Genomic DNA, 20,908 nt, shown 5'->3' on the forward strand with positions numbered 1-20,908 from the left:
TTCTATTTTATTGACCACCAGAGGTCTCCAAAAACAAGCCTTCCAATAGAACAATTAATATTAAGCAGGAAAGTATTACATGAAAGCAAATCTATTGTTTGAGGATCAATCCTAACTATGTTCTCCAATTTTTTTTGAAACTAAAAGACAGTGTTGTGTCTTTTACACATTGGCTTCTCTTGACTTGGAGAGGCTTTAAAGAAGAGTTTTCCACAGGACTGGTACTGCAATATATTAGGACATTAAATATTTAATGAGCATATTCATTATGAATGATTCTATCCTTATACTGAATAAAGGACTTGAGATGGGGTAGGAAAAGATACAGGAAAATAATTCATCTTCTCACCGACTCTGGCTCTTCCCCCCTATCTAGTGTTTCACTGCTTACCCGCTCCCACTTGGGAATTATACCTTACATGTGTATGATAGAACAATACTTTCTCAGCAATGAACAGGATATTCTAGAATGGCTTTCACCTACTCAGAGACAGTGCAAACGAAACCCCCAGGAATTCCCCTGCCCTAGTCTCTTCTTTCCACCCAAAGTCCTACTTATATTTGACTTTTACCTGAAGGGAAAGAGATACATACTTCTCTTATTGTTCTAATATGTGAAGCTTCAAACTCAAGTTAGAATAAAAAGAAGGAAGGGTTTATCTAAAGAATTGTAGCATTGGGGATGTTTTAAAATGTGGAAAACTGAATTTGTTGATAAGACATTTAGAAAACAGCATTGGTTGGTAACTAAACGTGTTAGATGGTAGCATTTACTACCATCTAACATTTCACAATGGCAGAATAAGTGAGACTGTTTCATTACAGGTATCCATAAAGTACTTCTAAGATGAATCCGTTTATTCACTGTAGAAACACTGAAACTCAAAAAGGAATGGTTTAGTCATTGGAATGTGAAGGTTCACATGCAGTAACTCTGTACCTGGGAGTGATCACTTACCATAGTACTCCCACTTTGACACGGGCGCCACGGCTATTCCACACTTGAACACGCCACTTCCTGCTCCCAGGACCATTGAGGTTACATACCCTCCATATGACTAAGAAATGGAAACAGTTATTTTTATGGAGGTAAAGGAATTAAGGACATATGGTAAGCAAGTCACAGTTTCCACATTTCTCACATCTTTATATACTGTGCCTCTTTTGAGATAGAAAGCATGGTAGAGAAGGTTTAAATTGTCCTTAGTTGGGTAGTATCTAAAGACTATACTTTCAGAGCCCTGGTCCCTCTTCTTGGTAGGTGTAAGCGGAAAGTATTGAAAATTTGCTGGGTAGTACTAACTGAAGACAAAAAACAAACCAAAACCAAAACCAAAAAAAAACCTCCCAAAATCATAAAAGCAACAAACACTAAATCTTTACTGACTTGGACACATGAGAAAAAGTCTCCCTCCTTCCCTCTCTCCTTCTATCCTTCTTTTCCTTTATCCCTCTTTCTCTCCTTTCCTCTTTTTCTCCCTTCCTCGCCTCCCTATCCCATTGTAATAAACAAAAGCGTAAGCCTGGGGGGACTCAATGCCCAGAAATCTAAGACATTGGACCTTCTTAGATTGAAATGATTGACATGATTTTCACCTCCAAATATGTACAAACAAAAGTAAATTATCCTGCTCTGGGTTATATTCACTAAGGAAGGCATACAGATTCGTCAGCCAAACTACTCACCCAGCCCCAAATTGCAATCCGTTTGTCATCCACAAATCCCATTTTTGAAAATTGTCTAAAATACATGGAACAAGTCCACGAATTAGTATCACACTGTGTATAGAAAACTAAGATAACTGCACAAATGTGAGAAACCCTGCCATTTGTTCTCTATTTCATTCTATTAGAAACAAAGATTAATTGCTGCCAGCAATCAAATAAACACCTGAGATCGATGTCTATCATTTTTAACTTGAGCCAGATGAACAAGGTTTACTTGTGTTGGAGTCCATAAAAAATGTGTGTGTGTGTGTGTGTGTGTGTGTGTGTGTGTGTGTTTCACAGAAAACAAATCCTGGCTGTTTTTTTCACAGCTTTATATAAAAATTTGCAGCCCAGATGCACTTTTCTTTACATAATTGAATTTAAATCTCTCCAGATGTTTTACAGTTTGAGAGAGGCTGTCCCTGCAATGGAGAAGTATAGAGGTTTGTAGAACATCTGGGTAGGGCTTAGAAATGTCTCTGGGCCCCCCTACCTGAGAACTTAAACACCATTCTCTAAATACATCCCTTCTTATGATGGGTGTTGATTAGATAGCTCAGCACTATTAAATAAGAAGCAATTTTTCCTTGATGGATTAAGAAGTCTTTTTGTCACTAAATTGTGTTCAGGATTGGAATCCAGGTAAAGAAAGGAGAAAAAGGTTCTTTGCGTCTATTTCTTTCTTTTTTTTTTTTTTTAGACCATACTTCATTCAGATTTCTTTTGCTTTTTTTTTTTTTTTTTTTTAATTTATGGCTGTGTTGGGTCTTCGTTTCTGTGCGAGGGCTTTCTCTAGTTGCGGCAAGTGGGGGCCACTCCTCATCGCGGTGTGCGGGCCTCTCATTATCGCGGCCTCTCTTGTTGCAGAGCACAGGCTCCAGACGCGCAGGCTCAGTAATTGTGGCTCACGGGGCTAGCTGCTTCGCGGCATGTGGGATCTTCCCAGACCAGGGCTCGAACCCATGTCCCCTGCATTGGCAGGCAGATTCTCAACCACTGCACCACCAGGGAAGCCCGCGTCTATTTCTTAATCCTAGCCTTATATCAAAAGGCAATTTGTTTACTTTAAAAAAAAATCTAGCAAATGGGGCCCTTAACTTTGTAGTGTCAAGGGAGGAAGGGGACCCTTGCATTGACTTATATGTGACTTTAAAAATCTTTGTTTTCAATTGATGATATATGTCTTAGACTGCCCTGAGTTAAGCAATATTAGAAAAAAATCAGGGTAAATAGTTTTCAACTCATTATCCTCTCCACGCAAACTTTTAAAACTTAGAACACATATGTACAGAAATGTGCACCAAATCATGCCTGTACAAGCTGGAAAACCTTTACAGAGTGAGCATACCTTGAGCCAAAATATAGGGCATTACTATCACCCAGAAGCCTCTGTGTTATTTCTCTCTTTGAAAAAAAGAAAAAAAGAAATGTCTTCCTTTTATTGGATTCCATAAAAATTTCACCTGAATTTGTACCAATATAAATTGGGTCGTGCAGGATATACACTTTTGTTCCTGGCTTCTTTTACTCAACAGTCTGCGAGATTCATCTGTGTTGTTGTTTATAGTTCCTTTTAGTTGCTGAAAAGCAGCTACTTATTACTTTTTTTTTTTTTTTTTGCGGTACGCGGGCCTCTCACTGCTGTGGCCTCTCCCGCTGCGGAGCACAGGCTCCAGATGCGCAGGCTCAATGGCCATGGCTCACGGGCCCAGCCGCTCCGCGGCATGTGGGATCCTCCCGGACTGGGGCACGAACCCGTGTCCCCTGCATTGGCAGGCGGACTCTCAACCACTGCACTACCAGGGAAGCCCCTCATTACTTTTTAAATGGAGTTGTAGATTGTGGATAACACAATTCTATCATTTTAGACTTGAGAAGACCTAGAAATCATGCCCTCTCTCACAGAGGACCAATCTGGATAAATAAAAATGCATTTGTAAAATATCAAAGCCTCACTCCTGAACCAATTTATCCTCTCTCTTATCTAACCTTTTTTTTTTTTTTTACTTTCAAGGATAATAGCTAATCATTAACTTTGATGTAACAGACTTAGGGATACTTAATAAATTGTCATCTTCTCTCTTCTTTGGTTGTTCCTTTTTTAAAAGGCATTTTCCTCCATCCATTTAGTCATTCACTATTTTTCTCCATTTCCTAGTTTACGGTTTCACAACATTATTTAAAATCACTAACTTACTTTACTTTCCAGACATCTATGCAGTTGGTTATAGAAACTCAAAGACTACATTTCCCATTCACCAGTTGAATGCAATTGAATGTAAGTTGGAGGGAGACCTAGTTTCAAATCCTGACCAGTCTTGGCAAATTACCTAACCTAAGAGCCTCCATTTCTTTACCTGAAGTGTAAGGTATGAACACCCACCTCTCAGGGTTGCTGTGCAGCTTCAACGAGAATGCAGGTAAAACACTGCCTGTTACATGTGCATTCCAGGGTAACCATCATTCATGACTAACATCTTTCTTAAGCCATATCACATCTATTTATAGTCTCATAACTGATGTCATTCATCCTTAACAAAGCCCTTATAATTGTGAGTGACGGTCGTGTTCCACAATTTTCCCAAATTGAGGGAGTAACCCTCACTCAGCAGAATGTAGGAGCCACTCCTAGGACTTCATAGCTGTCACCCTCCTCCAAGGTAAATGTACACCGAACTCCTCTACTTATCCTTGACTACAGGGTTGGCTTGCTTGTTTAGTTAGATGTTTACTCAGGGGTATATTTATCCCTCAGTTTGTCCATGTGTTTGATGAATTCTGAGTCTCAATTCCTAGAAGGTAGTAGCACATATGTCAACTCGCTTTCTAAGTCTAAACATAATATCTTCACTAAAAATCCAGCCCAAGAATGAAAGATTCATCCCACCACACTTTAAATTCTTTACACTTCACAACTTTAAAATATAAATGGAAGGAGAAAGAAATCAAATGACGTTTGAATTCATCTCCTAGTCACTCACCTGGCTGCTTCAATTTGATCTTCAACTTCAAATGTTCCCAGTCTTCTGTTGACTGCGTGCATGATCTTATCTCCTTGGTAACCACTTCCTCTGCCATCAAAGCTAGCTACTATAATGTTTTCTGTGCTTGCAAGGTAAGTAGCCCAGCTGAGTGTGAAGACAGCATCTGCTTTTTGACTACAGGGGCCTGCATATCTGTGAAAAATCCCAAACTGTTAGCCTTTGTGGTTTTCCTGAATCAAATGAGGAGTGCTTGCATTTCTATCCCCTGTGGACAGGAAGTGTACATCTTCCTGTTCATGAGCCTGAAATCGTGCCAGCCACCGGGGGTGTCCACAATGGGTCCTCTAAAACTTGGCAACATGACTATAATGGCTGTGTGTTTCCTCCAAAGAGGCCCACCAGTTTTATCTTTGAAAACTGTTACCAAACACAGAATTCACAGGCCAACAGTTTCTAAGTCGTATATATCTTGGAGATCAAAGAAGTAAATATTCTAATAATTGGGATAGGGGAGTTGTGTTATGAAAAAACAATGAGGATGACAATAAATTCAGCTTTGAATATATCTTTCTGACTGAGCTTACAAACATTCCTAGACTACAAGTTTCCTTGGTTGGAACTTCCTTAAGGACTTTGACTGCTGTAGGATATGCACTGCATGTGCCTCAGTGCCCAGCACAGTGCTGCTCACTAAGGCTCCACAAGGCACTGTGGAATGGGCCAAAGTATGAATGAACACCATTCCTTAAAACTTCAGAGGAGAAAGAAATAGACTATACTGGAAGATGGGTATACTGTTTGGCATTCTATTTATTAACAAGTTTAACTCCCTTATAGCTGCATTTCTTCATATAGACTACAACTTATCCATACACAGCTGTGTGTACAATCTCCATCAAGCCCTCTCATTTTCATTTGTTAATCAAGAGACACTCCCTACAGTTCATTGGATCTCATGTAAATACGTCTTCTTTGCACCATCTACAGGACTCCTGGACCCAGATCTTCTCCAATAAGTCTTCCCTCCCCAGCCTGTCTCTCCTATTCATCTGCTCACTCTCTCCTCCACAGGACTGGACAAGTCCTGCTTGGACCACTTTGCTAACATTTTCCTCCCTTTCCTTAGGGATGGCAGTCAAAAGAACTTTAATTTTAAACAAAATATTATATGACTTTAATTTTACACTAGATTTTGCAACATTCTAACTTTAAAAAGAAGAAGGCATTCATGAATTTCTTGGGCAAGTAAACATTTTTTTAATATGTGAAATGCCTTGGTCCTTTCAGTGGTCTTATATTTGGTAGAGTAATAGCTTCCCTTAATATTAACTATGTATCAAGTTACCTAACCCTGTAAGATTAAACACGTCATTTTTAAAAATAGAAAACAAAGATTTAGACATATATGAAAATGAAGAGGAAAGTCACTGAAGAGAATGGGCACCAAATTTACCATATTTTTTTAACTTTCCTAATGAAGGGGAGATCTAGTCATTACTTACTGGGGAGTCCAAGAATATAAAAATATCACTTTTTTTTTTTAACAAACGCTTGTATCAAAATATCATTCTTTTTTAAAGGTAAAGGATCCTTGTTTAGTATTGGGGCTAAGGCCCAAAGCAAGTGAGTGCTACTGTAGTCAACATTTGACTAAATTAGGTGTAATGAGAATCAAATAGCATATCTGGAAGTTTAAAATACCTCTTTCTCTTTCTTTGAGCTTTTATGTTTGGTTTACATGGAACTGTAAACACAGCTGAACAAGGCCATGTCTGATGCTAGTATCTCTATCCCTTCTTTTTTTTTTTTTTTTTTTTGCTAGTAGCAACAGGAAAGTATCCCTGAGTTCTCAGTTTTCCTTTCTGTATAATGGGCCCAACAGAACTTACCACATCGGCTTGCTGTGTGGACAAAATAAGGCAAATTACCTGGCATGAAGCAGGCACCCAGAACTTTTATTGGTTTGTTTTGTTTTGAATAAAGGAAATGAGGCAAGTTGGGACAGGAAGAGTGGCATTGTGGCATTATGTGTGAGGTCAGGGCAATTTTGGAAATATTGAAGTAAAATATGTTCCTAGTAACTATCAAAAATATTTTACAAAGATGCCATATTTAGACCTCACATGAGCTCTTATTTACTGCTCAAAGACTTGTGATTTCAGAACTTTCTCTAGGACTTAGAGAAGTTTGAATTATAATGAGTACTTTCCTGTGTCACATCTTCTCTTCACCAAAAAAGGGAATGGAAAATACCAGGCATATTTCAGGAACTAAAGAAACAGAAACCTGACATTGGAATGAATTAAAGGCTACCAATGGGAGATGTTTGGGCAAATTTGGAGATAAGGAAACTGTGAAGACTGTTAATACCCATCTATCGCTTGTTAAAATGTCCGTGAGGTAAGGATGAACATGGGGACTTGAGAATCTCTTTGGAATTCCCTCGGAGTTCAGGGGGGAAAAAAAATCAAAACAAACTCCATATGCCATTATGATAGAAGAAGAGTGTCTACCTTCTCCATTAGAAAGATGGTAGAAAACACAGGCTTGGATTTGCAATTACAGAATGTAAGAAGAAATATTAAAACTGCTCTACAATGCTTCAGGAAGAGAGAAAGGATGCATTTGGCTCTATTTTTCAGTAAGCTGCACCGGGCAAAAGATGTACAAATGGTTAACTTCTAAATTATTCCCTTATCTTGAATACTTACACATCTATTAGCAGAGGATATTTCTTGGATTTATCAAAATGAGGAGGCAAGATCATCTGATACCAGAATTCTAAACAAACAGAAAGGTTAATTAGTGAATTAAGAACACTTATTAGCACATGATTTCGGTTCCTTATCTGTGTCAGTGATAAATAACATGTAGAGTTTAGCAGTTTGTTAAATTAGAATAGAAAAAGAAAATGAACCGATTTGATTCAGCATGTTTTTCAGATATAAAAATATTCTCTTTCAGGTTAAAATACTAGTTTAAGGTTAAAACAATAAAGTTGTTTCTAATGGATCTATTAAATACATTGGTGCCTTGTAAAATAAAAGGGCATCTTAGAATTGCTGATGTTTTGTTTTTATGATTCTGTTCTTTGGCATCTGATCTACTTATCTAGTTTGTTTATGGCTTATGTTCTAAGCTTTCCTCCGAAATGTTTTCCTCTTCTTGAATTTCTTTGAAGATGTTTAGGATTTTTAGTTGGCCTTAACTCTATCTTAAAATTCTGATTTAATAACATTTTTGTAATTCTTATTGCCATCCCAGACCGTAAAGCTGAGTTCCCATTTTCAGCTCTGTGTTTCACAGAATGAAATCAGGTTTATGTGGGGCAAACTGTTCTGTACGATCTTGTGCAGGTCTGTTTAATTCTCTGTGCTTTATTTAACTTTAACATCAGTTTAATAAAATTTGTTCCTAAATAATAAATCGGTTACCTTTGCTCCTAAATTCAGGCTAATTAGTTAGACTAATCTTTTTTTTTTTTTTTTAAGAGAGCGAGAGAAAGAGAGGAAGAGAGAGAGTTGTTTCATATTTTAATAGGATTATTTCCAGCTTCCGTAGATTTAACCTGTATGGAAAAAAATCCTTATCTCTAGAGCTGTTCTTCCTTATGTTTATCTTTCTTTTGTTTTTTGTTTATTATAATTATTTTAGTTGAGGAAAAAATAAAAGTTTAAGAGTAAAATCTTTATGTAGATAGATTTTTCTTCAATTTGTATTTTGCTGGTTATTTTATGCCTTCTGATTAAATGTGCTTATCAGAACAAAAGTTTTAATCTTTATTATATTTGAGTAGAATGTCAAACTATTCATTATAAGTTGATAATGATGTTTTTAATAAATATGCCAAAGTCAACACTTGATCTCCCCTTTGTCTGAATCAACACTAGTTGATTGGAAGTGTTTTACTTCCTATCTTTTGGAAGATGCACCGTCTCTCCTTTGGCGGGGGGTGTCACATCCTAATATTTAACATGTCACATCTTAATATTCAACACCTTCTGTACCAGGCGGTCCAGATAGCTCTCCAGGACTCTCTCCAGAACTCTAAGCGCTTGCCAGTCAAGCCAGATTCAAGGTCCAGCAGCACTGGCATCACATAGGAGCTTATTACAAACTTAGCATCCTGGGCCTACCCTGACTTGCTGGCTCCAAATATGCATGTTAATAAGATCCCAGGTGATCCATAAGCACCTGCAGTTTCAGTAGCACTGCTTTAAGCTCTTCTTCAAAAGTACCCTCTACTCTCCATGCTTTTCCTGCCATTTAAAATTGGATGACCTGAGTTTCTTCCATTATTATCCTATATTTTAAAAAGAATCTAAAATAAATCAGTCTTGATGGATTCCCCCTCCCCTATGGGTTGTTAGCCCTTAATAGAAAAGACAAGCAAACAAATAAAAATGACAGCAACAAAATTACAAGATTTCCTACTCAAAGAAACCCCTTGTTCTTAGTCGTCCCTGAGCATAATCCATGATCAGGCCACCAGGCCAGGGCCTATCACGGGGAGGAGGTTAGGAAAAATTCAAGACTTCTGTGCTGAGACTGAAGTTTCAACATTTTATAGCCAACCCTATTTTTTTATACAAGTTATTTTAAATCTGTTTGGGTTAAAGGTAAAATATATTAGGATATCATTAAGTTAAAAACACAATTAATGCTTAATAGTAGAATAGAGTTACTAATGGGATGAGACTGAACTAACAATAATGCATTTTCTCCAAATATTTTCCTCTTAGAATAATATATATTACATAGAATGGTACTGTATTTTTTAATTAAAAGAAAAGTAAAACTAGTGGTTCTTGTGACAGAACACTTCGTGGAAAAATAACCTTACGTTAGATTTACGTATAAAATAAAATACATATTGTCAGATAAACTTATATTTAGTTATATTTTTACTGGTGTTTCCATGAAAAGTTATGTTCCAACAGAAATTTAACTTACTTGTTTTGTGCAAATAAATGAAGTCCAGTTTTTTTGAGGGCATCTGGACATCCTGCAGCATTTTATCCAAAGCTGAATTGTCTTCCAGGACTCTCAGTTCTAAACAAATAATTGAGACAGCAGTCATTTGTTACAACGTGAAGAATCTGGATTGTGCAAAGCAATAACAAACAAGTGGGCGATTCACTGATGGGACTACACGTACTTCAGGTTATAAGCCTTGTGTTCAAGTCATTGTTAAGACACTCTAAAGCCAAAGAAAATCCCATTGTGTTAAGTACATGTTGCTTCTATTCACACACACCTTCCTGAAAAGCAAACGAGGGTGAAATATGAGAAAGTACCTTTATCATTGCTGTTGCTATGCAGAGTAGAGAGGGGCAGACCAGGGCCTGTTAACATAATCGGGGAAAAATATATTTTAGAGTTTGGTTTTTTTTTTTAAGAAGATAACATACTTTTCAAAAATAGCGTTTGTTACCATTTAACTTTGATATAATTTTGACACCATTTAGCTTTGATAGAATGAATATCACAGTGGATAAGAAGCTTACTGTTAGCTGATTTTCCTTTTCCTTAAAATGAACGCAATTTGAGTGAGAAGTATTACCGGAGAGGCACAGGGCTCTGGAGAATGAAACAGAAAATGCACCTCTGACCCTGCTGGGCGCCTTGCACACATTACTATGCCTGAGTCCAATTTCCTCTTCTGTGGACTAAGCCATCCAGACCCAACGAGAGCCGCTATCCTTCCCAACTCTTAACACCGAGGTCCAGCGAGTACCACAACCTCTCTCAGGCCCCGCCCCCTTAGGGTGGAGCTCCAGAGCCAGGTTCCCCGGTCCCCAAAGGGCAGATTTCCCTCCGCTGCTGCCCACACTGCAGAGTCCTGGACGAGGCGGCACATCTGCACTGTGCCTGACTTGGATAAACAATTCCTTCCTGGCATGCGAAAAGTGTTTTTTCTCACACACTCAGATCTTCACTATTTATCCCAACTGTGGTAGTTGTAGAGTGGAAGGTAATGTATAGAAAAAGCTATCTCGTGAGCTATTTAATTCTGATACATTTGGATCATGATATTAATTTTTACATTTGATCAGAACCACAGTGGAGGCATTATAGGGACATGGGTTTGAACCCCTGGCTTTCGTGCTTTGTGACATAAGATAACATACTTATGCTTCAATCTCCTCACATGTAAAATGAGGATAATGATATCTGCATTATAGAGTTTTCTTTTTAAGGGATCAACAAGATCATGAATACAAAACTTGAGCACAGTGCCTAGTATATATAAAACAGGTGCCCAAGAAATGGTGACTGGAAACAGCCATAGTAAAGAACTACAAAGAAAATATGATATTAAAGAAAATGTGCCAGTAAAAAAAAAGGTTCAGATAAATGGTTTGGAGACCTCTTTTTGGCGATTCACAGTTCTTTTTCAGAATATCCAGACTTTTTCTCTCATTTTGAGAAGTAATCTAGCTTAGTGTTAATAGCAGAGGCCTGTGTTTGAATCCCATTGGGCCTCTTATTAGCTGCGTGACCTGTGAAATCACATTGTCTCTCCTTGTCCAGATTTCTTCACTTATAATAAAGAAAACAATAATAACAATAGCAACAGAAGATGAAGCTGTGAGCAGGTTGAGTCACAGGCACCACCTACATACATTTTTCTCATTTCAAGGGGCAAGTGCATAAAATTATAATTTGTTTTAAAAAATGCACAGCAGGGCTTCCCTGGTGGCGCAGTGGTTGAGAGTCCGCCTGCCGATGCAGGGGACACGGGTTCGTGCCCCGGTCTGGGAAGATCCCACATGCCGCGGAGCGGCTGGGCCCATGAGCCATGGCCACTGAGCCTGCGCGTCCGGAGCCTGTGCTCCGCAACGGGAGAGGCCACAACAGTGAGAGGGCCGCGTACCGCAAAAAAAAAAAAAAATGCACAACATGTATGTGTATAAGGATGAAGTGCCTCTGTCATACATAAGCTCTGGGATGTGCTTTCAGTCTAAAGCAAGCCTCTTGGTTAGAAAGGGAAGGAGAGATGGTTAGCTCACCACTTATACATGAGTGAAGGGAATAGGACTTGTATGATCTCAAGAACTCAGATTCAATAGGAGAGAACTGAGCAGGGATGAAACTGGGCACTGAAAGGAAGGCTTCAGGGATGGAGACACTGAGCCAAGAGGGTGGTAAGAAGGTTGTCCAGAGAGGGTAGGGGATGCAGGGAGCTACTCGAGAGGGATTTTGGGGGTACCCCCTGCTCTCCCTCCCTGTCCTTCATTCATACTTACCAGAACATCTCAGCTGATAATATTTCGCCTCTTTACTAAATGATACAGAGTAGTACTGACACCTTTCTGGATTCAGGTCACAACTAAGGCACGTCACTTTTGTGTGGTTATTAAGTTGGATTCTGTAAAACCAACAGTGGAAGTTAAGTACTTGATGAAAGGAAAAATGAAAGAAGGAATTGAATAATGCTGTATTCTAGTTTCAAAGATATCAGAATGCCAAAGCAATATTCAGAAACTTTTAAAATGTGAAAAAAAGGCATGAATTAATTCATAATAACCTCAAACCTCCTGTTGTCTGGAAATATCACAAAGCATCTAATAAAGTCATGCTCTTTTGTTGACATGTGGGTTGGTTTATCGAGGAATGAAAGCATTCGATAGTAGTTCCAAGTTAATATATTAGGACTAGGCAAAAAATAAAAATAAAAACACGAGAGCCAGAAATTGTTCATTAGCTAAAAGGTCAAGTCAACAACTCGATAAAACTCTTACTTATAAAGATTTCTTCCACCTGGCATTCCTTTATGTTCATTACTAATGTAGTATCTGGGAAGAAAACAAATAAAATATATTAATTCTGTTTTTAAGAAAAAGTCAAGTACACTCCATTTAACTCAACACCAAGCACTAGTGTTCACACAAGTGCATGTGCATTAGTGCTTGCCCTTCCTTTATCATTCTTCCCTGCCCCCTCATCCTCAGAAACCATTTGACCCCCATCATCTCTAAATAGGGGATTCTTTTTTTAACAGACTAAAATATCTGAATATGGGGATTACTCCCTTAATTAGAGTCACAAGGGAAAACTCAAAGAAAGTCTTCTTTCAGAATAATATGACTGGACAACTAGTCTAAAGTTGACACCCCATTTATCTACACTGTTTTCCATATTTTCTGTTTCATAACACAAACCACACGGCGGCAGGAGCCCCATCCTCCTAAGAGTGGCAGAGCCACTTCTAAACAGGACCTTCAAAAACTGCTTTGAGCAATGGCAAGACTCCTCCGTGGTGAAACCAATAAAGAATTATAAAAAGTGCCTAAGATTCTAATGAAAAACAACACTTCCTATCCCATCAATTCATGCGTGGTAGTTGACAGCCTCTGAAAAGCTTTCCGTTCGCCAAAGAGTAAGGCCGAGACATGGACAAATACAATAGCCTCTCCAAGCCTTCCAAAAATCCAGTATCAGTTGAAATTTAACAAAATGCCCCTGAACGCTAGTTCAGTGTTCCAAGACGTTTAAGAAAAAGAGGCTCCAGCTCTTCTAATGTAAAGCAGGTAAGAGCAAGAGGTAGAGCTGCTTGGTGGCATGGTATCAAGTCTGCTGAGCATATGTGAAAATCATTAAGGCTTCCGTATGTTAAAAAGAAAAAAGTCCTGAACACATTCCAAATAGACTACTCTTTATTTGTAGAAGATTTTTCCTTATTTCTGGGCAACGAATGGCATGATTATGACAAATATATTGATATACTACTGATTATTAGAATACTTACAGGTAATCACTGGTAAGAGCTTCTATTCCAATGACCTCCCAGGCTCCTTTTGTAATAAATGTGCAATTCTGATGGGATTTTTTTAAAAAAGAGGTTTATTAGACTCTCTCTCTGATCAAAGTTAAGGGGAGGATTAAATCATTTACAACAGGAATTGGGATAATCTCAGTTCTTTTCCCCATCCTACCTTACTGCAGATACCACTGGGGTATTTGAATTAGTCGGATTATTGGTACATAGTGATCGACTTTACCAAATGATTTCCACTTCAAGTTAGTTTCAAAAAAAGGAGATCAACCCGAAATAAATTATTTAAAAATACTCACTCTCTTATCTGTTTGGAAGTGACAAATGTGTTTGTAGCCCTCTTCGTTGCTGATGATCTTGTAGAAGCTATTCCCGTCAGAGGTAAAATGAGGTTCTGCAGGCCTAAACTAGAGAATAGGAAACACGAAACATGTTAAAGCACATTAGCCTCATCTCAGTACAACTTTAGCTTCAGAAAGTCCTCCCAACACCTATGCTCAAAACACATATTTCATTTACTTGCCGATTGCAATCAGAGGGTCTCAATAGAATATTCTCCTCCTAGAAAATGCAGACAAAAGATCTAAGTCCTAGGGAATTTTTGGTGGGGAGTAAATGAAAGAATAAACATGAAGAGGCTTACACAGGACACTCAACACATAGCAGTGGTTATTGTTACCCTTAGGCATCTTCTGTCTATGGAGGATAACGCTATGGTGTCTTGATATGTGTGAGAAAATTAGCATCAGACTTTCAGTTCTAAGAAGTCAATTTCCTCGATGTCACAATGTGCTTTCTTGAAACAGACTAATATTATTTTTGACTGTTTCTAGTTGGAGGTGGTTTGTAATTTGAGGGCTTTCCCCCTCCCCCCTGTTTCTTATACATAATTTTTTTGAAAGTCAGACTTAGAAACTCTTTAATCATTTCTGGACTAGATACCATAAGGAATGTCTGTCGTATATTTCATACGGAAACATTCATATAGTTATCATCTCTATTATAAGCCTTTCCATTTTGCTAAATAGGATCAACAATTTACCCAAAAAAAATAGTTGTATGGAAATATAGAACAAAATTTCCATTTTTTACAGTTCGATAAAAGATAGTTCTCAGAACATAATGTCGTTTAAGCAGAAGAGGATCTATCCCAGCCTGAAAGGAATATATCTCTTTACGACTTCGATTTCCTTACTACATTTGAGAGCAGGTAGGAGATGGTCTTTTAAAACTGTTGGTTCACTTCACTCTCGCTGTTTCCTCGCTCATCAGCTCCCATTTTGGGAAGAAAAATGCTTCCCTCTTCTATTTAGTGATTCAAAACGAATGCATTTATGGAGCAAGCCGAGGCGTGCAGTACACTTGGTGTTCTCATTACAGAGCTCGGAAACACATTCCCCTCTCTAGACCTGTGTTCACAGCCTTATCTTTTTAATACATTTCCCTGTTTCCCCTGGATGGAGTTGTGCCTAGTAGAAATGTGTGAAAAGTGGCATCTGTCTGGTTAAATACAGAGAGGAAAAAACATATTTTTTTCAAAGAGTCGTGAGGAAGTGTAGCATGTCTCTTGCCATGGAGGAAACCACTTTTCATGTTGGCAAACCTCTCCCCTCTGCCCAATCAATGCCTGAACAAAAAGGACGTGTGAATGCTAGGGGGCTCCGAGCCCAGCTGGAAGGGGTCGCATTTCTGGACCAGGGGGCTGCACCTCTGTGTTCTGGGAGATGAGAAATCCTTACGTTTTTTATGTCACTTTGTTTCCCTCTTAAAGGGGCTTAATAGAAGTGGCCATACAAATTAGGGGCGATTCACTCTTCCTCTTTCACACGAGGTGCCATGAGGGCTGCAGTGCCTTCGTCGGTTTGCTTCACTCCACGGGCTTGTAGCATCGTGGCTGGTATAAGTCTGCACAAGGTGTAGCGTGAGGCATGGGAAGTCACGGAGGGTCACGTGCTTCCTTGGAGAAAGTTCTGCATCCAGGGTATAGTAAAGTGTGAACCCACGTGTGTATGATTCCTCCAGAGAGAGGTGCATAGCGGGTGTGGTGTGAGTGCCACTGCGTCCCTGCCGGGGGAAGTCCTGTCCCCTGCGTTTGTGCAGAGGCTGAGGGCGGAAACCATGTTTTCTGCCAGCAGAGCACCTAACTTCGAACATGAGGTCAACGAGGACAACTGGTATCTTGGCTGCCTTTCAGCAACGGTTGCTTTTTAACTTTCCAGGAGTTAGAATTTGCCTAGAATATGTCTTTTGTTTTATCTGCTCTTCTCTTGAATTTTCACTTGTCCTTTTACTTTTTTCAACCAAGCATGTTGTATATTCTCTATAAAAAGACATCTCTACGGGGGCATTAAAATATTACGTGACAAAAGGTCTCTATTAATAGCAAATAACATAGAGGCCTCGTTTGGTATATCTGCATATTAAATAGCTCTGAGTATATGATCCATACGACAGAAAACCCCATAACTCTCACAACTTACTCTTCCAACCCAGCCAGTGGTACTTATTTCAATGTGCTGCTGTTCCTAGGGAGGGAAAAATACAGAGAGACGTGAGATATGAATTCTACTCTTTAGCTGCAATTTGTGGCAATATAAGCAAGATTGTACTTGTAATAAAATAAAGGGAAGCTATCTCCATTCACATATTTGTATGTATGATAGTACCTTTTACACAGCTACATTAGAACATTTACCTCTCTTGCCTAGAGCTCTGTCCTGGATGTGTAACTCGTAAGCCGTCCTGCAAGCTCCTCCACATTTTCAATTCAGCAAGTCCAGAAGAATCTTTCCCTTATCCCCACCAGCCTGTTCTTACTCCTTCGTTCTTCTCTGGGTTAGTGGCACCATTCACCCAAGCCAGAGACCTGGGAATCACTCCAGACCCCTGCTCTTCTCACAGTAACCCCCTCAGCCCCTGTCTTCTAGTTCTTTGATTTCTCTTGTTCTCCTCCACCATTATTGCCTTAGTTTGTGTCCTGTCGGGTTTCCCAGGTCCAGGGCCCTGACCTCCTGCTTGGAGACCCTGCTGCCCTGCTCTCCTTCCAGTCTGCCCTCCACCCTGCTCAACCCACAGCTGACCTCATCAGGCAACAGATAGTTCTATCTCATTATAATTCTTTCCTACTTAAAACCTTGAAATAGCTCTGTCTTACAAGGTAAGGTCAAACTCCTCAGAATGGTGCCTGAGCCTTAGCATATATCTCAAACCTCAGTTCTCATCACCGTGCCTCTGCCTCAACCCCTAGTCCTGTGCACCCCCAGACCCTGCAGGCTCCAAGCTCTTCACCCCAGATGCCTTTGCACAGCCTCTGCTCATAGGGTCCACATGCCTTCATGCTGCCCCGAATATGACAATTTACCCCAGGCTGCTCTAGTCTCCTCCACGTCATCTCCTGTCCCCTTCTGCCTCCCCCCAGGCAGGTTGATTATCTTCTTTTGCCCTACGTTTCCTTTGTACCTTGCTTATATACTTTTAGAGCACATTATGCTGATACTGAGATGATTTAATTGGCAGGAAGCAAAGAGCTTGGTTTTTTAGTTTGGATTCTGGCTGTCACTGTGACCTAAGCAAGCTCCTTGACCTTACTGAGCCTATCTCCACAGTGTCTGGCTACTGTGAGCGTTCAAGAAATGGAAACTAATATTATTGATTTTCATAACAGTCTTCCCTACCAGAAAATAAACATTTTAGGGACAGGCATGCTGCCTAATTTTTTTTTTCCCTCCAGTGCTATGCACAGAACTTGGAACAAAATAGGTATTCGATGATTGCTATATAAGTAATGAATGAGTGCCTCAAGATACAGGGGCAGGCAGTGGAGGGCAGGATTTCTGAGGCAAGAATCTTCCATGTGCCCAACCAGGGTGGAGCAGGGAGAAGAGGTGTTTGGGCACAGAGCCCATTACCAGAAAAGGGCTTGTCGAGCTGTCCTTGACATATGCCAGCAAGCCTCCCCCAGGCTCTACCCCTCCTGAGGGTCCCAATGGGGCTTTAATTTTGATCCAACCCCTATACCTTGAGGTCTCTGGGCTGGAAACACCCCCAGCACTTCAAGGTTGGATTAACACTTGCCTTTGCCTTAATGTTGCCACCCTCTCAGCCTGGAAGTTATCTATTTACTTTCTAAAGCTGTTTACTGCTGAAAGATAGTCACAGAGTGGTAATAGATTTGTGGCCTCTTGGTATTTGTTTTCATTTCCTGAAACATGCTTCCTTGACCTTGCGGCCCCTGGCTTTCTCGGGCTTTGTGAATTTTGACATCAAATTCTATTTTCTGGCTTTCCAATCACCACCACCCTTTTCCCAAGTGATAGTCTCCATAACTAAAACAGTATGACTAGTGAGAGCAGATGAACTAGACGTACCACAGGGTAATAGCAAATTATCTAAAAGTCAGTCAAGACTTACTCACTGCCTCAGGGTCAGACACAGAGAAAGAATAGACATTCAAGCTGTATTTCCTGATAGCACTCTCCCTGTTTTCCTACAGCCCTCAGATCACATGTAGCTTTGGAAGCAGAACATCCCGATTCAACTTTACCACTGAGGAAATCCATCTTCCGGTGGACTCATCGTAATCACAGATATCCATGACTGAATAGTTCTGAATCCTCCGGATCCACTGCACAGAAATCCTTTCTTCGGTTACCCATGTCACATCACACAAGTAGTAATCCCTGAAAGGAGGGAGGGAAGGATGGATGGAGGGATGGAGGGAGGGGAGAAGGAGAATAACTATTTCCAGACCTTGGTACAAATAGACATTCTGCTCAATGAAATCAATCTTAATAGGAATACAGTTTTAAATAGTTGTTGAAGCCATTTAACACCGTAGTATTTTACCCTTTCTTAAAGCTTAAAGTGTAATTTAATTTTGAATAGAAATGCAAATATATCTGACAGGAAGAACAACAGCTAACGTCCCACAGAGGTGTAACATACATGCCTCACACCATGGCTCAGGACTTTGCAAGTCCACAACTGGCCTTTGGTGGTGCCAGGGTGTCAAGGGTGATATTTTCCCATCTCTTTTCTGCTGTCTGGAGGGACCATTACAGGGAACCCAGGGACACTGGTTGAGATTTTATTCTTTTCTGGCAATTTGATATGTTTCTCTAAAACATTCTTCCTACTAGGGAGAAACTACAGTTGACCCTTTTCTCAACTTCATTTTCAAAGGGGAAAAAATGGACTCACATCTCTGCAAAGTTTGAAAACCAAATAATTATATCCTACAAATCTTTTCTCAAGTGCCCAAATATAAATCGTGTGAAGAAATTAAGGAAACTTTTGGTATTTTAACATAAATTTATATAAATAGAGATATCTCGAGCAGTACAGCCTCCTCCAACAAAAACCTTTAGCAGTGTTTGAAACTACATTTTGAGAGATAAGTGAGATGCATGGAATTCCTAATTTACCTTTCTGCTAGCCTCCCTAAATATTTGCTCTGGATAATTTATTTTATTTTATTTGCTCCCCACACCCTCGTGCGATTTTTGTATGACACTTCTTAAATCATTCCTGTCCAGTGTGTGATCAAAACCTTGCTCCCTTTGGTCAGAATTCCAAAGGAAATTTTTCGTTCCACCCCTCCCCATCTGACGCTATGGCCGTATCTGTTCACCCTAAACAGACTCCTTTGCTATTTCCTTCACGGGCTGTGCCCACCCCTCCTCTTGTCAAGGCTCTCCTTGCTTGACTGCAAACTCTCTGAGGCTGGGCCACAGCTGTCTGGTTCACAGGGTATCTCCAGGGCCTAGCAGACTACCTGGCACAAAGCAGGTGCTCAGGAAAATTCTGTGGAAATGTAGCACTGAACAGAGGGGGAAGTCCTGTCCCATCCTCCTGACCTAAGTAGCTCTGTCCTTCCTCAGAATTCACAGATCCCTTCCTGTCCCCACTCCCTTCACAGACACTAAATCAAACAACAAATATTTGTTGAGTGCTTAGGATGGATCAGGTGCTGGATAAAGCACTTTAAGCCCCTCACCACTTCACTATCTCCCTTTGCAGGGCAGGACAGTCACGGTGTTAATACGCCCAGGGGTACCCGGGCCTCCAGGCTGTCTCCACTGCAGGTGGCAGGCACTGAAAGAAGACCAAAACCCCTCACTGAGCAGCAAAGCACCACCTTCACACAAACAGGGACTCCTCTCCATTTCAGTCCTTTCTCTTGCTTATTAAGAACTGTAGGGCTTCCCTGGTGGTACAGTGGTTGAGAGTCCGCCTGCCAATGCAGGGGACATGGGTTCGTGCCCCGGTCCGGGAGGATCCCACATGCTGCGGAGCGGCTAGGCCCGTGACCCATGGCCACTGAGCCTGCGCGTCGGGAGCCTGTGCTCCGCAACGGGAGAGGCCACAACAGTGAGAGGCCCGCGTACCGCAAAAAAAAAAAAAAAAAAAAAAAGAACTGTACACTGTCCAGTCTGCACGACTCGTGTCCCCTGAACACCCTATGAGGCTTTCCACATGCCTCCCTTTGTCAACTTGCCCTTCGGTCTGAAATAACTGTCATGCTTTAACTTCTTCAGGATTTACTCAAATATCCCCCGCCCGTGAAGCTTTCTTGAAGACCCCCTCCTTCTACACCGCTATCACGGGTCTCATGGTGCTTACACGAACCGCCAGGCTGCGGAGTCTGAGAGGGAGAATGCTGCTTCACCGGCCCAGGAGCAAGGGCGCCTCATCTAGTCTAACTGCCCGGTACTGAGCCTAAGGCAGAGGCGTTAAGTGAGAAAATGGAAAGGCGAACCGGTCATCCCGGGGGGGCAGGGGATAAATACTTGCAAAGGGAATGGAAGAATGAAACACAAGATAGAAAACAAAAGTTTTTGACATGAACTCTCTAGACCTGGGGTCAGAACCATTTTTCAGAAAACGGCCAGCCAGTAAATAGTTCCAGCTTTGCGGGCTACATGCTCTCTGTCACAGCTACTCAACTCTGCCTTGGCAGCACCAAAGCAGCCAGAGACAGTGCGTAATGTGTGAGTGTGGCTGGGTGCCAACGAGATGCTGAGATTGGAAGTTCATGTAAATTTCACCTGTCATGCAGTATTATTCTTCTAATGATTTTTCTTCCCAACCATTCACAAAGGTAAAAACCGTTCTTACCTGGCGGACCATCTAAAAATGGGTGGGGGCAGGATTTGGCCGGCAGGCCCAGGGGTGCTAAGCCCTGTTCTATACCAGTAGTTCTTATTGCTTTATGTACCTGTCTCTAGGGGGAAAAAGGGTAGCATGGAGTCTGCGGCCCGCGTCGGCAGGAGGCCCTCTTACCTGCGTGGTTCATTGAGTTAATCACTCCACCATATGCAGTTGCGCTTAGTAGTGGTTTTCTTTGCAGGTAGTAATAGGTACCTTATTTTAAGTATCTTTAACATACCCAAAGAAACATTTACACAAATTAGGGGAATTAATATCACACAACAGA

The 20,908-nt window shown here is 40.5% G+C and overlaps 1 protein-coding gene across 2 annotated transcripts in view; it reads right to left on the bottom strand.

Moving 5' to 3' along the window:
- The window catches only part of DPP4 (dipeptidyl peptidase 4), a 78,678-nt gene that overhangs the window by 15,058 nt on the left and 42,712 nt on the right, over positions 1-20,908 (bottom strand). For both annotated transcript variants that reach the window (XM_082631548.1, XM_082631547.1), the window contains exons 11-22: positions 18,017-18,152; positions 15,954-15,998; positions 13,773-13,880; positions 13,447-13,514; positions 12,440-12,493; positions 11,945-12,066; positions 9,992-10,039; positions 9,648-9,746; positions 7,406-7,475; positions 4,692-4,886; positions 1,687-1,741; positions 959-1,058 (exon numbers count right to left, since the gene is read on the bottom strand). In XM_082631548.1, coding sequence (XP_082487674.1) covers positions 959-1,058; positions 1,687-1,741; positions 4,692-4,886; positions 7,406-7,475; positions 9,648-9,746; positions 9,992-10,039; positions 11,945-12,066; positions 12,440-12,493; positions 13,447-13,514; positions 13,773-13,880; positions 15,954-15,998; positions 18,017-18,152 — 1,100 coding nt within the window. The remainder of the gene's footprint in view (positions 1-958; positions 1,059-1,686; positions 1,742-4,691; positions 4,887-7,405; positions 7,476-9,647; positions 9,747-9,991; positions 10,040-11,944; positions 12,067-12,439; positions 12,494-13,446; positions 13,515-13,772; positions 13,881-15,953; positions 15,999-18,016; positions 18,153-20,908) is intronic.

Source organism: Mesoplodon mirus, assembly GCF_964341445.2.
Source record: "Mesoplodon mirus genome assembly, chromosome: 8".
Lineage (NCBI taxonomy): Eukaryota > Metazoa > Chordata > Mammalia > Artiodactyla > Ziphiidae > Mesoplodon > Mesoplodon mirus.